At 37.5% G+C, this 17,104-nt stretch overlaps 4 protein-coding genes across 10 annotated transcripts in view; 2 read left to right on the forward strand and 2 right to left on the reverse strand.

The window, feature by feature from the left end:
- LOC103511898 (short/branched chain specific acyl-CoA dehydrogenase, mitochondrial) overlaps nucleotides 1-6,622 on the reverse strand; it is an 11,444-nt gene extending 4,822 nt beyond the window's left edge. For 2 of the 4 annotated variants that reach the window (XM_026825520.1, XM_017445175.2), the window contains exons 1-4: nucleotides 6,317-6,620; nucleotides 5,339-5,447; nucleotides 4,865-4,965; nucleotides 4,154-4,231 (exon numbers count right to left, since the gene is read on the reverse strand). In XM_026825520.1, coding sequence (XP_026681321.1) covers nucleotides 4,154-4,231; nucleotides 4,865-4,965; nucleotides 5,339-5,447; nucleotides 6,317-6,346 — 318 coding nt within the window. In that variant the 5' untranslated portion in view covers nucleotides 6,347-6,620. Of the gene's footprint in view, nucleotides 1-4,153; nucleotides 4,232-4,864; nucleotides 4,966-5,338; nucleotides 5,448-6,316 lie in introns of all 4 variants that reach the window. The other 2 variants (XM_026825521.1, XM_008476641.3) reach the window with 2 other exon arrangements.
- Nucleotides 6,623-7,705: 1,083 nt separating this feature from the next.
- LOC103511897 (la protein homolog) lies at nucleotides 7,706-9,821 on the forward strand. 3 transcript variants are annotated; one of them, XM_026825522.1, is made up of 3 exons: nucleotides 7,706-7,727; nucleotides 8,249-8,811; nucleotides 8,901-9,821. In XM_026825522.1, the coding sequence occupies exons 2-3, from the start codon at nucleotides 8,291-8,293 to the stop codon at nucleotides 9,541-9,543; spliced, it is 1,164 nt and encodes a 387-aa protein (XP_026681323.1). In that variant the 5' UTR covers nucleotides 7,706-7,727; nucleotides 8,249-8,290; the 3' UTR covers nucleotides 9,544-9,821. The 3 variants fall into 3 exon arrangements, with proteins under 3 accessions (XP_026681323.1, XP_008474861.1, XP_008474862.1); XM_008476639.3 differs by lacking the exon at nucleotides 7,706-7,727 and having other exon boundaries at nucleotides 8,249-8,869; nucleotides 8,959-9,821; XM_008476640.3 differs by lacking the exon at nucleotides 7,706-7,727 and having other exon boundaries at nucleotides 8,249-8,861; nucleotides 8,951-9,821.
- A 1,338-nt stretch (nucleotides 9,822-11,159) lies between these two features.
- LOC103511904 (60S ribosomal protein L26-like) lies at nucleotides 11,160-15,934 on the reverse strand. Its single transcript, XM_026825524.1, has 2 exons — nucleotides 15,728-15,934; nucleotides 11,160-11,422 (listed from the first exon to the last, which is right to left on the reverse strand). Exons 1-2 carry the CDS (start codon nucleotides 15,917-15,919, stop codon nucleotides 11,270-11,272), a joined length of 345 nt encoding a protein of 114 aa, XP_026681325.1. The 5' UTR covers nucleotides 15,920-15,934; the 3' UTR covers nucleotides 11,160-11,269.
- Nucleotides 13,936-15,461, forward strand: LOC103511895 (28S ribosomal protein S15, mitochondrial). Of its 2 annotated transcripts, none has more exons than XM_008476637.3 (2): nucleotides 13,936-14,073; nucleotides 14,273-15,461. In XM_008476637.3, exon 2 carries the CDS (start codon nucleotides 14,299-14,301, stop codon nucleotides 15,184-15,186), a length of 888 nt encoding a protein of 295 aa, XP_008474859.1. In that variant the 5' UTR covers nucleotides 13,936-14,073; nucleotides 14,273-14,298; the 3' UTR covers nucleotides 15,187-15,461. The 2 variants fall into 2 exon arrangements, with proteins under 2 accessions (XP_008474859.1, XP_026681324.1); XM_026825523.1 differs by having other exon boundaries at nucleotides 13,943-14,077; nucleotides 14,277-15,461.
- Nucleotides 15,935-17,104: the final 1,170 nt, after the last annotated feature.

Consider the following 17,104-nt stretch of genomic DNA (forward strand, 5'->3'; position numbering starts at 1 on the left):
CTACGTACATACATAGGTATTAACTGATAATAACATTGTTAGTGTAGGACTCAGAAAACGGGTTTATTGACTGGCAAACAATTGATATTTATATTAATACTATTAATGATTATGTTTATTACTCTCTTCCCTGTGACATATCTTATCGTGTTGCTTTGTAGGTATCCTACTTACCCCGCTTTCAAACAATGTTTTCAGCACGGTTTCGTCTATTTTTTCCTCACTCTCCATCTTCTGTACATAGGGGGCTATTGTCTCTTTGGCCAACTTTGCAACTGAAAGGAAAGAGGCAATAACCTTTTTATATTTTGATCCCTTTAGATCCCTTTTTTTGGTCCCTTTTTATATTTTGATTTACTCTTATAACAAAATGACTAGGGCCATGTAGATTATGTCTATCCTCAAGCCCTGTACAATTACAATTAACTTGTATTTACTTAACTTTACATGGCTTTACTTATGTTAAGGCGGTCTCTTCTTGATCCCTTGTATGCCGTGTCCATTTTTGTTTAGGACTATTGCACTGATGATGGTTTTACTTACATACTTGTTGACTTAACTAAAGTTCTCTGTTGTTTGTTTGTTAGGCATCTATCCAATTTTGTGTTCCCAAGATTGAGCAGGATATCTCTCGTTTTGTTACCTACTCACCTACCTGTATCTTTCATCAAAACTTCCTCTTCGGTCAAAATCGTCAAAGGTTGAACCAAAGCTTGGTGAACCATCCTGTTGTGTTGGAGGGGACATTTCATTTGACGAGATACCTGGAAGCATAAGATTAAACACACAAATTCGCCAATGTCAAAAATTCAAATTTCACCTAGGTATTTTATAATCTGCATTGATATCATTGTTAGTGGTACGTGGTCGAAGCACTCACCCCATAAAAGGAGGGCGTGAGTTCGATTTCCAAAAGATCCAAGGCATAGGTATATTTTTACTTTCTATTACCTACTAAAGTAATGAGAAAGTAGGTATTGTTTTCTATTTCTATCGAACCAGTGTTATTAACCGAATCAGTCCACACAGTATCTTGTCCAACTAAAATATTGCACAGTGCTGATAGCATCGCTTATCATTAAAAAATAGAAAGTAAAAAATAATAATAATAAAACCTCTTCAGTAAATAATCGCATCTCGTCATTCTTTGGAAGTAGGTAAAGTGGGCTAATAATAAGACTTGAACTTATGCCAACATGGTCTTATATGGCTTGATTTTCATGCTCAAATAGGTATGAACCTCTTATCTTATGACTTAATTTTCCTATACAAAATTTCTCTTGGGACTTGTTTGTACGTAATGGCGCTACCACACCCGCTGCCAGTCCAAACTAGTCCAAAGAGAAATTTCGTATGATGTATAAGAAAATGGTCACATAATAAAATACGGCTAGATAATATCTATAGTAAATATAGGTCCTTAATTCTTTTTACTTCAGCTGCTTACCGGACGCAAAGTATTTAGCCATGGAAGCTTGTTTGATAAAAGGCTGTCCGGCCTCTAGTAGTCTAGCTGCATTGTAAGTCAGAAGCCTAGCACACTCTACTTGCGTAACTGCTTGGGAGATTTGATGCTGCACAGACTTAAAGCAAAACAACACATATAAATAGAACTTTACGTACATAGTAAGTTATCTATTATTTTATTTTCATTAATTGAGATTTGACCACTCACAGTATCTCACAGAATTTTGAAGAGCTTTGTGTCGATTTGATGAACAAAGCTACATCCTATATCAGTCAATTGTATCCCAGTTTCAACTTTGTTTCCAGAGTCCAGTTAAGTATTAGATTGTTGGCAAATCAAGAATGTCATTCAATCCCTACCCCTCCATTACATGCCTGGAAGTCAAAGATCCTATGCCCAACCTGAGATCTCTCCAGAGTATATGGAATGGTAGCATCCAGACAGCCCTGTGCTAGGCCCGTCATTTGGGCTGCTATCCCTATTCGGCCCTGGTTCAGAAAGCCGGCCGCTATTTTGTATCCTTCCCCTACTCCACTGATGATGTTTTCTTCGGGGACCTAATAAGGAGACAAAAATTTGCTCGTGTTGGTTATACATTGATTTATGTATTTGTTATCTATGCTCTGGAAGATCATAACATAAAGATCACTGAATCAGAGGGCAGAGTCTACTTTGATGAGGCATAGGTTAAGTACCTAACGGGCCACTTTAAAAGCCGGACTTTATTTGATAAACTTGATAATAATAATGGACTCTTGAGTGGAAGGTAACCACTAGGCGAGGTTCACACCGGAGGCGTTCTCTACCACTTAACCCTTAGACTTCCATTATTATATTCTCAAATAAATTAGGATAAAATTCCATGCCTCGGCTGGGATCGAACCCACGCACTCCTGTTTACCAGGCGAGCGTCTTGACCACTACGCCACCAAGGCAGGTTGAGAATTTAGCCTATGCCCGATTCATAAGGCTTGTCTAAAAGCTAGACATTGTGTAGTAAACTTACCCTGACATTATCGAAGTGTAAGCTACAAGTTCCGGACGCTTTCATTCCCAATTTATTCTCCTTCTTGCCCACACTAAAACCTTCCATGCTTCTCTCTACTATGAAACATGTGATGCCTCTGTAGCCCTGCAATATAGGGGTATCATTATCAGTTTTATAAACCTTAATACAGCTGCTTGTGTAACTGACTTACTCGTACTAGTTCTAACCCACTTCTAGATGGGTTAGTAATAATAATAAAATGGTTTGATAGAGGGAACTGTAACATCGGAGATCTGTCCTGAAATCGAAGAGAGAAGGACTGGATACAAGAAAGCCAGCCGTTCCGAGAACGAACCTTACCTGTTTAGGATAAAATTCGCCCCGAGAGCTAGCGTTTACAAGGCTGGCGAGCTACCCTCCAAGCCATCTAGGCTCGCACTTCAACTTTTTTCGATTACGGGGTTTTCAGCAGATATCTACATAATTATATCCTCTTTTTTTTACAGAGGTTTGATAGACGAAACTGTAACAATGGATGTCCCTTTATCCCGAAAGCGAAGAAAAAAGGAAGACAGGATTGGAGAAAGCCAAGCTGTTTTGGGTGTGAACGTTATCAGTATCTGTTCTTGTTTGTTTGTTTATCCTGTTGGAATAGAACTGAAAAGTCCCTTTGTGACTTTTCCCTGCTCGACAAAAATAACTACAAATTTATACATACCTTGGACACATCTACATTGGCCATGACTAGAAATATGTTGGCGATGTCCGCATTGGAAATCCACATCTTGGATCCGTTGAGGATATAATGGTTGCCGTCCTTGGTAGCTGTGGTCTTCATTGCAAACGCATCCGACCCTGAACCAGGTTCTGAGAGGGCAAAACTGCCGGCCTTTCAACATAAGGAAAAACGATTTGAGGTTTGAACAACACTTGCTCAGAAAGATGCCTAACAACTACATGAATCGCCTAGATCCAAGAAGTGAAAGTAAATGTAATATTTGTAACGAGAGCCCACACGACAACATCCACCTCTTCAATTGTCCATCAAAGCCCTCACAACCACTGGATATATGACTTAGGTGGTCATTTAGAGGAAGGGAATCGGTTCTTCCATAAAAGGCATGCCACTCCAAAGCTTTATAGCCCCGACTTGTTCTACTTACATCGGTTTGGGCTAGACGGGGTAGGTACTTTTCCTTCTGCTCCGTCGTCATATTCTCTCAGCCTCTTTATATTCTAGAATCCAGCCTCAGCCTCTTCCTCTCAGCCTCTTTATGACCTGATAGTCAATTCCCAGCATTTGATACCAACCAACCATATTCTAGAATCCTGGATAATCTACTAGAATTACTAAATCCTTGCCAATTTTTTCCATTCTTTCTTCCACCAATTGTTACACAAACCTCCGTAGTTGCTATCAACCTCTCAACCTTTGTTTTAGTTACCACAGGGTGTAAAGGCTACTTAGAGATGTATTAAGAAAAGAATCAATGTAGTCGAGTACATTGCCAGCCCAAATTAACGAAGCCATCGTTTCACAGTTCATTTAGAAATGCAGTACTTTTAGAGTTTTTTATGTGTACTTTTTTGCCCAGTTGTAGAATATAGGCGTGTTTACATAATTACATCTTATATTATACATCCATATTCATTTACTACCTATTTATGTGGAAGAGGAACCTGTAATAAGTGGCAATTTCTTCCACTATGAGAATATCAGTCATGAATGAGAGTCCTGGACCTCCATACTCCTGGGGTATTTCCACACCCAACAGCTATACGAGGGAAATAGTAAAGGTTCAAGTCAAATGAGGTCTTATCTTCCCGAAATCGAAGAGAAAAGGAAGACAGGATAGGAGAAAGCCAGCCGTTCCAAGAGCGAACCTTATCCCTCTTGGATAAAATCCGCCCAGGAATCGAACCCGCGACCTAGCGCTTACAAGGGAGACGCTCTACGCACCTAGCTACATTACTAGGCTGGCTAAAGAGGGAAAATGGTAAAAGGTTATGGTTGTGCGCTTGGCGGTATTTTGACCGCTTTTGGACAGATTTCGACCGTTTTTTGGCGGTTTCAGCTGTACCGACTAAACGGTTAGAGATATTGTAAAAGTTTGGCTATAAGAACAAGAACACCCAAAATAAGCATCATTCAATAGGATGAGGAAAGTCGTGTGAGTGTTCACACCAGATTTTTTTTTTTTTTTTCTTTTTCTTCCTTTACGTAGGTACCTACGCTACGTACATACATAGGTATTAACTGATAATAACATTGTTAGTGTAGGACTCAGAAAACGGGTTTATTGACTGGCAAACAATTGATATTTATATTAATACTATTAATGATTATGTTTATTACTCTCTTCCCTGTGACATATCTTATCGTGTTGCTTTGTAGGTATCCTACTTACCCCGCTTTCAAACAATGTTTTCAGCACGGTTTCGTCTATTTTTTCCTCACTCTCCATCTTCTGTACATAGGGGGCTATTGTCTCTTTGGCCAACTTTGCAACTGAAAGGAAAGAGGCAATAACCTTTTTATATTTTGATCCCTTTAGGTCCCTTTTTATATTTTGATTTACTCTTATAACAAAATGACTAGGGCCATGTAGATTATGTCTATCCTCAAGCCCTGTACAAATACAATTACAATTAACTTGTATTTACTTAACTTTACATGGCTTTACTTATGTTAAGGCGGTCTCTTCTTGATCCCTTGTATGCCGTGTCCATTTTTGTTTAGGACTATTGCACTGATGATGGTTTTACTTACATACTTGTTGACTTAACTAAAGTTCTCTGTTGTTTGTTTGTTAGGCATCTATCCAATTTTGTGTTCCCAAGATTGAGCAGGATATCTCTCGTTTTGTTACCTACTCACCTACCTGTATCTTTCATCAAAACTTCCTCTTCGGTCAAAATCGTCAAAGGTTGAACCAAAGCTTGGTGAACCATCCTGTTGTGTTGGAGGGGACATTTCATTTGACGAGATACCTGGAAGCATAAGATTAAACACACAAATTCGTCAATGTCAAAAATTCAAATTTCACCTATTTTATAATCTGCATTGATATCTTTGTTAGTGGTGGTCGAAGCACTCACCCCATAAAAGGAGGGCGTGAGTTCGATTTCCAAAAGATCCAAGGCATAGGTATATTTTTACTTTCTATTACCTACTAAAGTAATGAGAAAGTAGGTATTGTTTTCTATTTCTATCGAACCAGTGTTATTAACCGAATCAGTCCACACAGTATCTTGTCCAACTAAAATATTGCACAGTGCTGATAGCATCGCTTATCATTAAAAAATAGAAAGTAAAAAATAATAATAATAATAATAATAAAAAATCGGACTTTTCATTAGTCACATTTTACTAAGAAAAATATTTTTCGTATTTTTTACACTTTTTTTGCCGACCGATTTTTTTCGAACTTTTTTTCCGTCAGCAAAAACTCACGATCTATTTGTACAGAAGATACCTCGGATACTCATGTACCCTTCTGTGTTAACTAACCCATGTATAACTTACTATTATAGCTATGTATAACTTATTAGTCTAGTATATATTTCGCGTGCTAAGTGATAATGCCTATTTATCTTTTTTTTTTTTTTAAATTTTGTTTCACTAGGTACAAATTTTTATACGTAAATTGAGTACCTAAATGGGTTCTTGAAATTAAATTCCTCGACCCCTTTCTACAAATAGCCATTTAGGCAGATTTTTCCTTCCAACAGAGCCGAAAAAACTTCGACTCTGTCGAGAATTGAACCCGGCACCTCCATAGTTGACGCCTAGTTATGAAACCTAAATGGTCACAGAAAAAAATCTATTGTTTAAATCAAGTTCAATACTTTATTTTTACCTGTTTTAAAGTTTTCGTGCAAAAATTCATGATGACTTGTCAGCAAAAACACTCGCACATCCGAACTATTTCAACACAACCAGATTGACTGAGTGGAATAAATCGAACCACAATAAGTTTTCACTCTCATTTTTTCACAAGTTTTCAAGTCTTTCAAGTGTTATCTTATCTCTTGACTATTATGTTACAGACGATATAGAGGTGCAAAGAAAACATGCTAACTTTTATGTTTTAGAGTTACCTAATTACAAATTTACTTATCAGAAACGACAAACAACTTGGAATTGATGAGAACTCGAATGAGATAATTCCCACTGGGCTGGCATAGTCATACTTTACTATTATAGTAAACAGTTTAACACAGGCACGGACTCGGGGAAATCCACTGACGTCATGTGCGCCCCAAGAAGCAACATCAAAACATCATAGTACTTAGGTAATCTAGAATAATCTGGATTGGTATTCTGGACAAATTGACTGTTGATCAAAAGGTGGCAAATTTTTGCTGACCAAAGATCACTATCTTGAGGGTTGGTTGGTGGCGCGTCTGCCTTGTAAGCGCTAGGCCGCGGGTTCGATTCCCGCCCGGGGCGGATTTTATCCTGAACGGATAATGTTCGTTCTCAAAACGGCTGGCTTTCTCCTATCCTGTCTTCCTTCTCTTCTCTCCTCTCTTCGATTTCGGGACGATAAGACCCTAGCAGTTACAGTTCCCTCTGTCAAACCTTTTTTTTTTAAGATTAAAGTTAACTTAATTGGCCGTCAAAAGCATAGGTACCCCTGCTTCAAAAGCATTCGAAATACAAAAGATTTCTAACCCGGGGTCCTGAGCTATAGGAAGGTCTTTGAAACCCCCACCTAAAAACACACCTGAACATTATGAGTCGAGCTATGACATGATTTGAAGTACCTAATGTTCAATTGTGCAGTGCGCCTCAAATGGTATTATTGCGGATGTAAATTTATTCACAAATCTGTTGAACATTAATTACTAGGAGCCTATAGGTGTATTGTATCTATTGGTTCTACACATATATGGCATGGATAGGTCAAATTGCTAATTTTTGATGTCTCATAGATCACCAACGTGTTGAAAGCTCTGGGATCCAAGGAAATTGTCATCAAGGATGTTAAGGTGAGCATTGAAGTAGTGACTGGTGAGGAGGAACAAACAGAGTATTATTGCGGATGTAAATTTATTCACAAATCTGTTGAACATTAATTACCTATTTTATAGGAGCCTACTGTACATACCTACCTATAGGTGTATTGTATCTATTGGTTCTACACATATATGGCATGGATAGGTCAAATTGCTAATTTTTGATGTCTCATAGATCACCAAATTGGAAATTTTGCGTGCACTGATGGGTTGCATCTCAGCAGGTGTGAACTTTGGCTTGTGGTATAGGTAAGTACCTACCACCTATTTTTTCCCTAATGCTCAATGTTATGACAAAGCCAAAATTCATTAGTTACGGTTCGGATAATAGATAAGGTTCGTTCTCGGAACAGCTGGCTTTCTCCTATCATTTACAGCTCCAGTTCCCGGCTCTATCAAACCTCTAAAAATAGCACGACCCAGTGAGTGAGGACTATCTTGTTGGTTATGATACCTTGATCCTCTCTGCACCTTTTGATCTTAATCAACTTGTTAAAAAAAAAAGAGGTCAAATCTCCTCCTCTGAATAAAGTTAGTTTGTCTGTTTATTGGGTATAGTTATGTTCTAAAGTGAACAGTTAGAGGAAGATAAAAAAAAAACAAGTAAAATCAATTTTCCTTTGAATGAAGTTGAGCATTGACTTTGTCAATTGAGTATTTTAGTTTTAAAATTGTACACCCTCTCAAGTGCCTATTCGTTTCTATGTAAGTTTTAAATTTTCCATATATGATAGTAATTTTCCCATTCGTTTCTTTGTTTGTTTCAAAAGGCATTTGAAAAAATAAACCAAGTGAACAGTGTGTAAATCAAAATGGCTGAGACCGATAGTAGTGCAACTAATGGAAACTCTGGAGCTGAAGCTGAGGTGAGCAAGTTGGAAAATCAAATCATTGAACAGATCGAGTATTACTTCAGTGATATCAACCTGGCCAGAGACAAATTCCTACAAGGTGAAATCAAGAAGGATGATGGCTGGGTTGAACTTACCACCATGTTGAAATTTGCACGCCTTGCAAAGATGACCACAGAAGCCAAAGTAATTGTTGATGCACTCAAAAAATCGACGAGTAAGTTGATTGAAGTCAATGAAGATGGTACAAAGATTAGACGAAATCCCGAGAAAGAGTTACCAACTTTTGACATTGATTTTGTGAAAGATTTGATAGCTCAGAGCTTATATGTGAAGTATATTCCTGTGGATGCCACTCTGGATGACATTAAGGACTTCTTCAAGAAAAACACAAGCGAAGATGTAAAGATTACCAACATCATCATGAGAAACTACCAAGACAAGTTAGCAAACCAGAAGAAATTCAAGGGATCCATCTTTGTCACTTTTGATAACAAAGAAAACGCGGAAAAGTTTTTGAATGAAAACAAAGATAAGAATCTCAAGTTCAATGAAAACTGTGAACACAGTCTACTTTTGATAACAAAGAAAACGCGGAAAAGTTTTTGAATGAAAACAAAGATAAGAATCTCAAGTTCAATGAAAACTGTGAACACAGTCTACTTATTAAGTGGCAGCAGGAATACCACGAGGAGAAAAAGCAAGAGGTGCGTTCTAAACGTGATAAGAGCAAGAAATCTACTGAAGGTGATGGCGAAGGTAACACAGAGGGAAGTAAACAAGTCGTCCTGGAACTTCCCACTGGCGCTTTACTCAAGATTTCCGACATCAAAGAGCCAGTATCTCGTGAAGATATACGCGAGGTATTAGAGAAAGTGCAAACAGATGATCAGGAAATTGTTTTCATCGAATTCAATGTGGGAGAACCCACAGCATTTGTGCGATATAAGAAAGAGAATAATGCTGAAGCTGTGTTGAAAGCTCTGGGATCCAAGGAAATTGTCATCAAGGATGTTAAGGTGAGCATTGAAGTAGTGACTGGTGAGGAGGAACAAACAGTACTGGATCGAATGAAGATCGATATCTTCAAGAGGAGACAGAAATTGATGAATGAAAAGAAAAGTGGTCGCAAATTTGGCAAGAAGGGACCCCGAGGTACGAAGAGGTCTCGTGGAGGTAACTTCGAGTCCAATAAGAAAGCCAAGGTTGAATAAACTTGAAATTACCATTAGGTACTTTTTGTTTCTATTCATAATGTGACGCCCGATACCCATGTTTGTTGGAAGTGTAAAGTGGTCTGGCTTTTGGCTATTCCGATCTCAAAATCGTTCGAAATTTCATCATTGAATTTGACTCTTGTACGTGATACACTCGTTCATATTACATACATACCTTATTAATTTGTGATGGTAGGATTACCTCGTTTCCATTTCAAATCAATATTGATTAATCTTGATACAATAAATTATTTTCAATTGTTAAACAGATCATACATTTGTTTTGTTTTATTTTTTGTTAGAATATTTTCGTACCTCTTTTAGGGAGATGAAACAATCTGACCTCCAGGATTTTTTTTAAAAAGAGGTTTGATTAAGGGGACTGTATCAGGTCTTGTCGCCCCTAAATCTGTCCTCTCTCTCTCTTTTCGATTTTGGGATGATTTTTCCGTTTCCAAGGAAAACAAATATCACCCCTAAATCGAAGAAAGAGTGGACAGCATAGGGAAAAACCAATCGTCCCGAGAACGAATCTTGTCTGTTCAAAGTAGTCAGTCCGAGGGGGGGGGGATCTCGAACCCGCGACCTAGCGCTTGGAAGGCAGGTGCTCTGATCCTTTCTAGTTTTTTGAAGTGATTTGATAGAACTGTTTGTTGGACTTATCCATTTAAGTTTAGGGCGGGAATCGAACCGGTGGAACCTAGCACTTCTACCTTTTTTCAAGAGGTTTGCTGGAGGGAACTGTAACTGCTAAGGTCTTACTGTCCCAAAATCGTAGAGGACGTGATACGAGATAACCAGTTGTTCCAATAACGAACGTTTATCCGTTTAGGATAGTCAGTCCCGAGCGGGAATCGAACCCGCGCCTCAGAAGGCAAGTGCGGTTCTCTCGCTTCTACCTTTTTTCAAGAGGTTTGCTGGAGGGAACTGTAACTGCTAAGGTCTTACTGTCCCAAAATCTTAGAGGACGTGATACGAGATAACCAGTTCCAATAACGAACGTTTATCCGTTTAGGATAGTCAGTCCCGAGCGGGAATCGAACCCGCGCCTCAGAAGGCAAGTGCGGTTCTCTCCAAGCGAACTAGGCTGGCTTAACAATCGATTTTTTTCCTTTTTACAACCGCCACCTAATTGAGGTATTTCACAGCAGGGCATGATTTTTTGTTCTGGTCATTTGGGGGTACATTTTAACCCATCAGGGGACTGAAAAGTACCTTCCTCCACAAGTAGGCCAGTCTTAGTACTGTGGGCAGATTTATCAGATTATGTTCAGGGTAAAATACCATACCCCAGTTGGGATTGAACCCACACCCTTCTGTTTAAGAGGTGATCATATTGACCACTACAATACAAAGGCAGGTATCTAGATATGTATAACCTATATGCAGAAACCTGTTCAAGCATCTTAACAGTGTTCAGGGTAAAATATCATACCCCAGTTGGGATTGAACCCACACCCTTCTGTTTAATAGGTGATCATATTGACCACTACAATACAAAGGCAGGTATCTAGATATGTATAACCTATATGCAGAAACCTGTTCAACCATCTTAACAGAGAAAAATAGAAAGTAAAAAAAAAAAAAAACAATGTTGGTAATAAAAAACAATGTTTGTTATTGGGAAAGGAATCAAGCCAAGATTTATATTGGTGTCTTGATGACATAAAACAAAAGTCAGATATACAGGTCAACAAAGTAGGGTCACTGATTAAACAATTCCTTATGAGGTTTCCATAGCTGTAGTGGTGGCGGTAGCAGCAGTCTCTTCGGTGTATTTGCCCTTGTCCTTTCCAAGCACAGCAGCACGGCCCTTGGCTCGCCTCTCAATAATCTTCTTCCTGTCCTTGTCCATCTTCAGCTTAACAATAACACACTGAAATAACAAGAAAATTTTAAATGGGGGCTAGAGCATGTGACAAATCATTATTAATTTTAGTCCATTGTGAAAGCAAGGGACCATGGTGAATGGTGTTAGGTAAGAATACAGTCATGATAACAAAACATTAGTTGTTTAAAAAGCACAAGAAAAATTGCTACCTCAGCTCTGACAGATGTGCTCTTTCTTTTCTTGTTTAAATCCATGACTGGTCATAATGTATTTTTTCATGAAGCTGAGTGCACTTCATACAATTATACAATACCACATACCTACTTTGGGGTTCACTTGTTCTAGGTTAAAGGGTGCTGAGACCAAGAGTAAGCATAACTAATGCCTTTGGACAGGATGGTATGTACCTCCTTATTATGACAATATTCATACCTTTGAGATCATTGGCTTGCTTCATTGCTTGTGTATTTTTTTTACATTGGAAATTTATGATTTGTAATGTTTTTATTTTTGGAAATAAATACCTTTGAGGGGTGAATTCCAACATATACAGTGGCTCCGTTGACCTTGTCTCTCTGGATTTTCTCAATGTAGACTCAAAATGAAGAATGTAAACACACTATAACACATGCCAAAACACTTGTGTACATGCCAAGATGTCCAATCCAATTAATTAATAATATACTATACAGTAATTGGACTAGAGAGAATTTAAGCAATTTAATTTTATTATCAAATAGCATTAGCACAGTTGTAGACAGCAATACTGATGCATTGTGCATACTTGCGTTGGCCAACGTTGTGAAAGACAAGTTAAAGCAGAAATCTGTCAAATAAAACTCGAGATCATAATTATATTATGCTTACTAATGTAGGTATCATTCTTAACGAGCATGCTCAAAGAATGTTGGTCTGTTGGTCATAGTCCCGAGTCCTGAGCATGCTTTCAGTCAACCAACACTTGAACATTAACTTATTTTAGATAATGTGTATGACCATACATTTGTTGCTAACCTTTGAGCATGCTCAAAGAATGTTGGTCATAGTCCCGAGTCCTGAGCATGCTTTCAGTCAACCAACACTTGAACATTAACTTATTTTAGATAATGTGTATGACCATACGTACTACCCAGTTAACTCCAGTGATGCTTGCCATGGTTATGATGGTTCATCTCCATGTGACCACTTCAATCTTCAATTCCATGATGCATGTGTATAATGAACTAAACATTCCGACCAGCTGGCATGTGAGTTCATAATGGCAGAGACTAAACAGTGATTTATTGACTACTGTGACAGCAGTGTGGCAAACAGGTTTCACAAATGATTAGAACCTTGAGGCAAGCCCAGTCATATGCATGTCTGTCTGATGAAAGATACTGAAATGCTCTTTTTCCATTTTCAGGAGAATTGAATCAGTCAAGGAAGAACTTGGATCATCTGATTATTATCTGCAACTGATTAATTTGATCAGCAAATCCCTGAACTTATCTTCGGCCAATTCTACAACACAAGGTATTAACCAAATCATATGTTATGGCATAGGTAACTTCACTGATAGCATAGCTGCTAAGTATCAATTTGTCCTGTTATTACTTTTGAAAATTGAGTATGATTGTGAGATTTTGATCTATGATCCCATCTTCAATGAGCTGGAGCTTGAACTGATAGAAATATTTAAACTTGAGCTGATAATTCAAAATGAAGAATGTAAACACACTATAACACATGCCAAAACACTTGTGTACATGCCAAGATGTCCAATTCAATTAATTAATAATATATTATACAGTAATTGGACTAGAGAGAATTTAAGCAATTTAATTTTATTATCAAATAGCATTAGCACAGTTGTAGACAGCAATACTGATGCTTTTTTAAAGTCAAATTTGCAGTTTCTGTTTCATATCAAAGAATTTCTGGAAGAGGTTCCTGTTGTGAATAATTTCAAGTTTAATGACATATTCAATGATACATCTTTGCATTGTTTCTTGCCAACTAAATTGAACTCTATAGAACAAGATATATGGGATTTGAGATTTTTAGAACCTGAATATACAGAGTGTAACTTTGAGAAAACAAAGTGAATTTTTTTCCTCTTCCTCAGAATAGGTACATCAAAATTTCCATTTACTTTATTAAAGTGTAATTGTTCTTAGGAGTGGTCATTAGTATTTTTATTTTTCCTTCTTAATTAAATTTCTAATCAAAGGTTCTATTTATTATTACTTCACAGCTTGAGCTGGTGGGAACAAATAAATGATTTCATGAAAACTTACTCAAATATTTATGGCATCCCTAAATTATTCAACAAAAGTTTCTACACTGCGCAAGCTTATTACTGAACTACGTAAAATACATAACATTGAAGGTCTTAACAAAGCTAATAGTTTTACTACTTACTTGAAAGATCAAGATAGTGTGAAGTATATTTTCAGCCAATATCGTAAGAACCAAGTAACAGATGAGCAGCTGTGTAAAGAACATGAATCTATGAACTACATGGTTAATACTTACTTGTGTTATCTGAACAGCAAGAGAACATACGAGCAGATTCTAAAACAATTTCATGGTAGAGGAGAAAAAAGTGTGAAGGATACTGCTGATCTTGTTGGATTCACTCTCCCTCCCAAAGAATAATTTTTTGAAGACTACATTTAAACAGCTTAATCATTGTTGTATTATTAATTTGAGAAGTATTTTGGTTAATACTTACTTGTGTTATCTGAACAGCAAGAGAACATACGAACAGATTCTAAAACAATTTCATGGTAGAGGAGAAAAAAGTGTGAAGGATACTGCTGATCTTGTAGGATTCACTCTCCCTCCCAAAGAATAATTTTTTGAAGACTATTTTTAAACAGCTTAATCATTGTTGTATTATTAATTTGAGAAGTATTGAATTCCTCTGATACATCATCATGTCCTATCTTGTACTGAAACCACTGACTACCTACACATTAAGATCTGGTGCCTTTGTGTCCAGTTTGATCAAGGTTGGTGCTGGGCTTGGGGAGACTAATGTTTGTGGTTACAAGCAGCTTATCAAAATAAAGTGGAAGCGTCCAGAACCAGTTGCCTTCAATGATCCCAGGAAATCTGGTGACCAGATACTTGAGTTGGGTCCATTAGAATTGGATAAACCTACTCTTGAGTATGCAAAGTGTGAGAGTTTAAAATCAGCTGATGAACATGTTAAGAAGATATTTTCATGTGCCCACAGGGGTAGGAAACAAGCTGTAGAACTTGTTAAGAAGAAACATGTAGACTCTGTGAAGAGACATGATCTTGATGACACATCTAGGGAAGTACTCATCACCAAGTATACAGTGAGCATCAGATCTCTTCAAGAACATCACAAGGCTAAACCTTTGGATAAGAGGGCCAAGGTTTGGCTTAAAGAATTGATTGATAAAAGGAACAAACACCTAAGATTATTGAGAACAGAGAACTATAAGGTGTTTGAATGGCTTCTAGACGAGCTGAAAATTGTTTTCCGTCCTGGCCCCACCATTCTCAATAAGGTTCATCGTAAAGAATCATTGCGATTCTTAGTAGACAAGCACATAGGTGATGTCAAAACAGAACGTCTGACACAATTGCGTAACAAGTTTAACCAAGAGAAAATAAATTTCTATAAAAAGAAGGCAGAATTTTTGGAATGGACAATGGAACAAGAAAAGAAATATGGAAAAGAACCTACTGTTACAAAAGAGGAAATTGAAAGCATTTGGAAAAAATATGAAGAATTGGCAGAAAAAGAACTTGAACAATATGAACCACCTAAACATTATCACCAGTTTGCCTAGTTCTTTACTGTATTGATTGAGTAGAGTAGGTAGTACCTACATAAGTATTTGTTTTCTTTTCTTTCTGCTAATATACTTTTGGGGTTTAAAATAGTTTTCATAGAATTATATCAAAATCTTTCTTACTTAAGTAGTTAAGTACCTTGAAATACTAACAATGGTAAGGAAGGAGGCTTTAGAGCAGTCATCTATGTTTTAATCAATTAGTCTCTCTACTGTTGTATGCATGTTAAAAAAATGTAACATTAAAGAATTGTATTCTACAAAAAAAAGTCCTTGTCTCCATCTTTGTTTTATTAGTGTCTAAGCTATTTTTTTACTTTCTATTTTTTTTTTTTTTTTTTTTTCTTTGGGGTTCACTTGTTGGTTAAAGGGTGCTGAGACCAAGAGAGAGCATAACTAATGCCTCTGGACAGGATGGTATGTACCTCCTTATTGTGATAATATTCATACCTTTGAGATCATTGGCTTCATTGCTTGTGTATTTTTTTTACATTGGAAATTTATGATTTGTAATGTTTTTGTTTTTGGAAATAAATACCTTTGAGGGGTGAATTCCAACATATACAGTGGCTCCGTTGACCTTGTCTCTCTGGATTTTCTCAATGTAGATCACAAATTTCTTTCTGTAACTTTGTACAACTTTGCCTACTTGTTGTCCTTTGTAATGGCCTCTGACAACCTGCAATGAGAACAGAAAAATGTCAAGAACACACCAAGGTAAGATAGACATATAAAAATAATAAATTAATCCATCAAATTTTCTGTGCTTTCAGAATTGGTAGGTGTCATCATTGCACTCAAGAGTAGCAAATACAAAAGTAAACATCATCAAGCACTTTAATCAAATTTTCTGTGCTTTCAGAATTGGTAGGTGTCATCATTGCACTCAAGAGTAGCAAATACAAAAGTAAACATCATCAAGCACTTTCATCAAATTTTCTGTGCTTTCAGAATTGGTAGGTGTCATCATTGCATTCAAGAGTAGCAAATACAAAAGTAAACATCATCAAGCACTTTTTGAAGAAACCTACACCTTACAATTAATCAAAATTAGACTGTATTGACTAAATTGACTTGGCGGCCGGAGGGCTGCCGCGCTCCCTAATTTACGATGTAAACCTTTGGGGCACGGTTGGTCCAGTGGTAACGCGCTTGCTTGCCATGCTGAAGGTCCCGGGTTCGAATCCCACCATCGACAAAAATTTGTACTCCTTTGGGGCACGGTTGGTCCAGTGGTAACGCGCTTGCTTGCCATGCAGAAGGTCCCGGGTTCGAATCCCACCATCGACAAAAATTTTAGTGGTAACGTGCTTGCTTGCCATGCAGAAGGTCCCGGGTTCGAATCCCACCATCGACAAAAATTTGTACTCGTTTTTCGATTGCAAATAATTTACGGGTTACTTTCTGGTTCTCGTGTTGACCCAGCACCTAAATGGGAAGTATTTGTCTTCTTCTCGCCCATCTGATGAGAGGCATACTACGGGATGGGCATGTTAACTCACACCGTAAATGGGAAGTATTGTGTCTCTTCTCGCCCATCTGATGAGAGGCATACTACGGGATGGGCATGCTACGACACAGACGGAAAGTATGTGTCTTCTCTCGCTCATCTGATGAGAGGCATATTACGGGATGGGCATGCTACGACACAGACCACAAGCGTCTAATGTAGCAGTTGTTTCATCGCTACGAAATAAAAACGGCGGTGAAACACTCATTTTTTATAATAATAATAATAATAATAACTTCTACATTGGATTTTCATTATTCCATACTCTGAGGCACAGCAGTAGTTAGGGATTTTAATGATTTTTATTTTTAGCAGGAATCACTATCGCTTCTCAAAAGAAATTTTCTATTGTGTCAGGAGTTGATTGATGTCTGTGCGGATTCTATGTTCATCTTGTATATCCAG

Source organism: Diaphorina citri, unplaced genomic scaffold (genome assembly GCF_000475195.1).
Source record: "Diaphorina citri unplaced genomic scaffold, Diaci psyllid genome assembly version 1.1 scaffold765, whole genome shotgun sequence".
Classification (NCBI taxonomy): domain Eukaryota; kingdom Metazoa; phylum Arthropoda; class Insecta; order Hemiptera; family Psyllidae; genus Diaphorina; species Diaphorina citri.